Here is a 5,091-nt window from a genome sequence, read left to right on the forward strand (position 1 = left end):
GTGAAGTTTCTGTACATTTCATTATAAAACTTTAGCATCACTTTAAGAATAACAATAAAGAAGATGGAGCTTTTTTTTTTTTTACCACAAACTATGATATTTGGAAGTCATGACTGGTTTTAAAATGTTTGTAACACAGACAAAATCTAAATATATGAACTTTAGGGAATAGTGATAAGGGAACAATATGATTGTAAAAATGCATGTCTTATATTGAAGGTTAACAAAAGCAGTTTTCCTCAAGAGCTTTATTGTTGATGGAAAGAAATTAAATTGATTTAAATCTAAAGATTACTTGGCAATTTATCCAAGAAGTCTCAGAAGTAAAGAGTTTTAGTTATGTTGGATTCTTATCAAATTTTACAATCGTACTTGAATACTTTGCCCAAATACATATGCAACAAATATCTTTTGAGAAATTAATTACGATTAGCTTTGAATCTCAAATTAATTTAAAAATGTTTTACATCGGGTCTTTGGATCTTTACGTAACTTTGTGGTTGCACGAAGAGCAGAAACATGTATGTCATCCATTGGTTAATGATGAACTCGGGGATCTTTTTTATTTTTATACTAAAACACATTTTAACCGTCAAAGCTACAGCTGTTGGACTTGCAGCTGTTAGCTTAACGTTCTAAAACATCAATTCCAAAAAGAACTACAAGGGTTGACCCGGATGAGGAAATCTTTCCCCAGTCACTTCCGGTTCAGAAATTCTTTCCATGTTTTTGTTTCTCCTCCCTGCCATTCTGGTTTCAGTTTAATCCACTTTCTCTTTTTATTTAACCTCACTGATTGCCGCCATGTCTCGGGGGTCCAGTGCGGGGTTCGACCGGCACATCACCATCTTTTCCCCGGAAGGAAGGCTTTACCAAGTCGGTGAGCAAAGAGAGGAAGAAAGCTGCTCAGTCATCACTGCTAACAGCCTGCTAGCATCTGCTCAACCACAAGACAGAGATTCTTCACAGGGATTAATAGTGTATTTCATTAAGTATATATTTGGCGTGTGGTTCAGTTGAGGACTATAACTGTTGTATATTTTTTAGCTGATATTTCTTTGGTACAGCAATAATATTGCCTACCTCCCAAACTGCTATCTTCGCCTAAATAAATCTAAATAGCGTAGAGTTATTAGTTGTTATGAGTCAACTGAATACAGGTTCATCTCTTGAGTTGCAATTCAGTGGGCTGTAAATAAAAGTCCCACATAAACAGTAATAGGATTTTCTTTTTCTACTTTTTTGACATCTTAATTAAAAAAAAAAATCCTTTCAACTGTAAAAGACTGTAACTTCTGTTTTTCCCCCATTCATCCTTCTTTAGAGTATGCATTTAAAGCCATCAACCAGGGAGGAATGACCTCTGTGGGGATCAGAGGGAAGGACTGCGCTGTGGTCGTCACCCAGAAGAAAGTTCCAGTCAGTATAATCATACACCTGTTCCTGTGTGGAAGCTGCTGGTCGAGTGTGGATTTTTATTTTGTTGTTTTTTTTTTTCTCTGAGCAACATATTTCCTCTTACATTTGTCAGGATAAGCTGTTGGACGACACCACCGTCACTCAGCTGTTCAGAATCACAGACAACATTGGCTGCGTCATGACCGGTATGACTGGTAAGCAAGTGAAGGACCAACAGTGCTTTGGAAAAGTGTTGAAATCCTTTAACTTTGTCACATTTTGCCCCCTTCTAGCGACACGTTTTAATGTAATTTCTATTAGGACTGCAAGGTTAAATATAATTGGGGAAGTGGAAGAAATGTAGATATATGGTTTAAAAAAATCTGAAGTATGATTTGCTGTTGCAACAGAATCATGTCAAACAAATCTAACAAGTTATTTCTTTTTATTTACTTTTTTCTAGTTAATTTTAGCTGGGGTTTTTTTTTACTTTGGAAAGAGGGGGAGAGGAGGCAGACAGCTGTGGAAGAGCTCACAGCTCTGCAGCAGAGGAAAATAAACTGCTGCAGTGATTGTTACAGCGATCACTGCACAATTTCCTCCTAAGCTGTATTATACTGCTTGGTATTTCTTGCTATTTTTTGTTTGAGAGAAAAATAACTTAACGATTCATATCTCTGTCTCACTGAACAGTGATTTAAGCTCATGACTGGAGTCATTATTTTGTCTAAGAGAGCTGATAATCCCCTCCGTATCAATTCATTTTTACAGTTCTCTTCCGTAATACACTTTATTTATCTCCATTTTTTTCCACATCTATTCTGATTTGCCTCCCTGTTGCTGGTGAAGAAAGGTTACCCATCCTACCATGACTGCAAATATGGCTGTTTAGTGTTTTCTTTTAATAACAACTTTCTTCCTCCAGCTTTTGGATTACGTGACTAATAGATGACCAGTCAACAGTATGTCCCACCTAAACCGTGGATCTCTGCATCTTATATTTTTTGAAATGTGAAAACGTATGTGGAGAATGTATTTCTGGGGTCAACCTGTCTGCGTCCTCTGACAGCTGACAGCAGGTCTCAGGTGCAGAGAGCACGCTACGAAGCTGCTAACTGGAACTACAAGTACGGCTATGAGGTCCCAGTGGACATGTTGTGCAAACGCATGGCCGATATCTCCCAAGTCTACACACAAAATGCTGAAATGAGGCCGCTCGGCTGCTGTGAGTAATTATGCATGTGTCCACCAGAGTCTTTTTGGGATTCTATCTTTTTGAAACCTGTAGTTCTGATGTTGCAAAGCCAACTGTGGACCCGGATCAGCTAGATGTTTTAATCTAGCCCTGTGTCCCTGCTGCAGGTATGGTTGTGATCGGCATGGATGAGGAGTTGGGCCCGCAGCTTTATAAATGCGATCCAGCCGGCTACTATTGTGGCTTCAAGGCCACTGCAGCTGGGGTCAAGCAGACCGAAGCCACCGGTTTCCTCGAGAAGAAGATCAAAAAGAAACTGGACTGGACCTTTGAGCAGACAATAGAGGTAGACACAGCATGCATGCAGCATACGGTACAGATGCAGCATGCACATACAAAAGAAACAGCTCTTTTAGTATAAATCACTGCTGACGGACCAGGTTTTTATTGCACTGACTTTTAAATTTCATGCAAGCACATTATCCAAAAACATTTACTGAATTGTGAAGTTTCTGTGAGGAAGAGGAGCACCTTATCCCAAAAGCAGAGCTTGATCACTCTGCAGTGGAAGCTTGTGCTTGGATTTGGAGCAATGATTCATAACACATAGGTGAGGATTTGAACCTAAATGGAATATCGAGAGCTTCGCTTTTGAAGTCTGATCCCACTACACCAGCACAGTTAAACTTCTACACTTTGAATATGAGCTGTACTCGTTCTGGAACCCTTACATTTCCAGAGTAAAATGCCCTCCTTGTTTTAGAGCCTCATTCATGTACAAGTAAAGCCCATCACTGACTTAATTTAAGAGTTTCAGAAATAAAATATACCATATTTTATTTTTTATTTGCATACCATAAGAATATGGTAGTAAAAATACTGCATTATGAGTCTTGTTGTTTAGAGCTACATCTCTTTTAAAAATGAAGCTTTTGCTTATAATCTTCTTCTCTAAAACTTCAACATCTTTCCTTTCCAGACGGCCATTTCTTGCCTCTCCACTGTTCTTTCCATCGACTTCAAGCCATCGGAGCTGGAGGTGGGAGTCATCACGACGCAGGAGCCTAAATTTAAGTGAGTAAATACCAGAGATACATTTTAAAACATGTTGTAATCCAGCTCCTTCCGTAAGCAGTTTTACTTGTCCGACTAAAAGCTGCATCCATAAAATTGAATGTTTGTATTTCAGGATTCTGTCGGAGTCTGAGATTGATGCCTATCTGGTTGCTCTGTCCGAGAGAGAGTGAGGATCAATGGGAAAACCAGAAGTCTCAGCTAGAAGGAAAAATAAGAGGAGCTTCATTTGTCACAATTCAGGGAGATTTACAACACAGGGAGGTCAAATCTGGACATTTTACTGCAGGTTGGGTTGAGTTTTTCGGCCAGATGCACTGCCTTTTACCAGCCTCTGTTCTTCCAAGTCATAATTTAACCCACAAAATCCCCCCCTCGCCCCACCTACATTCTCACTTTTTAAAAAGATTCTGGACTTTCAGATCGGTGCTCCCAATGGCATAAAAGTACAACACACTCATCAGTTTCGTTGTTTGACATGAGTGTGTCAGTAGCTCTACAGCTGCAGAGCGGTACCTCTCGGTTGCGGTGGTTTATTTTTTACTCAGTACGCTCTTCACTTGCGATCTCTGGAGTTTCTTGTTCACGCTCCGGGAGCAGCTGTGGGAGTTTTCCCGTCACTACAATCATCTCCAAACGCCGTCAGACTCTGCTCAGGACAACAACAACTAACTCAATGTTCAATTCTCTCCTCTCAGCTGCGATCTTTGCTGTATGCCGCTGCACTTCTATTAAATGCGGTGTTTTTATTTAACTCCAAAGTCTCTATGTTTACTCATTTATAGTTCAGCTGAAATTCAGCAGTCTTACAGGAAATGTGCAGCTTGTTTGACTCGGTTTCATAACAAACCTGATGATCTGAAATGGACCGTACACTCATTTAAAGCTGTGTCTGCTAATGAGTCTGCATACAACATTTTCATAATAGCTACACTTGCCCCTTTTACCGGCACTATTTTTGAGCTTTTGCAGCTAAATTGGTCATTTAAAATAAACGGCAAGTGAGAAGGCCCATTTGTTCCTCAGAATATTCAGATTTCAGATGTGGTTTTAACTCAACCAGTTTACAAATCAGCTAAAATATTAGCCTAAATGAGGTCACATGTAGGCCTATAGCAAATGAGGTCACTCACCTATAAGGTCACTATAGCAAATTTGTTAAATTATTGGGATAAATAATAATAGAATAATAATAATGGCTTATTAATGCTAGTGTACCCACTTAGATCAAGATCAGAAAGCTACATATTTAAAGAACATTTAAGACTGGATCTGGAAAACATCTTAAATATCCAAAATAAACAAAACAACCGAAATAACAATAATTAAAATGGATTGTGAAATCGCTGTAACTGCATTTGAAAAACTAAACTATGCAAAAGTGGCAGGTAGTGCAAACTAACTACTGTATACAGGGTATCAAA

General features: G+C 39.0%; 1 protein-coding gene across 1 annotated transcript; it reads left to right on the plus strand.

The window, feature by feature from the left end:
- Positions 1-686: 686 nt before the first annotated feature.
- Positions 687-4,421, plus strand: psma6 (proteasome subunit alpha 6). Its single transcript, XM_005798310.3, has 7 exons — positions 687-880; positions 1,325-1,419; positions 1,532-1,613; positions 2,468-2,623; positions 2,761-2,939; positions 3,573-3,667; positions 3,783-4,421. Exons 1-7 carry the CDS (start codon positions 805-807, stop codon positions 3,838-3,840), a joined length of 741 nt encoding a protein of 246 aa, XP_005798367.1. The 5' UTR covers positions 687-804; the 3' UTR covers positions 3,841-4,421.
- Positions 4,422-5,091: the final 670 nt, after the last annotated feature.

Source organism: Xiphophorus maculatus, chromosome 19 (assembly GCF_002775205.1).
Source record: "Xiphophorus maculatus strain JP 163 A chromosome 19, X_maculatus-5.0-male, whole genome shotgun sequence".
Lineage (NCBI taxonomy): Eukaryota > Metazoa > Chordata > Actinopteri > Cyprinodontiformes > Poeciliidae > Xiphophorus > Xiphophorus maculatus.

What these genes read in the sequence shown, in the direction of transcription:
- psma6 (XM_005798310.3), top strand. Translation starts at nt 805, where the DNA reads ATGTCTCGGGGGTCCAGTGCGGGGTTCGACCGGCACATCACCATCTTT. An exon ending in CGTCATGACCGGTATGACTG is followed by an intron (nt 1,614 to 2,467) that starts GTAAGCAAGTGA and finishes GTCCTCTGACAG; the next exon opens with CTGACAGCAGGTCTCAGGTG. An exon ending in AATGAGGCCGCTCGGCTGCT is followed by an intron (nt 2,624 to 2,760) that starts GTGAGTAATTAT and finishes TCCCTGCTGCAG; the next exon opens with GTATGGTTGTGATCGGCATG.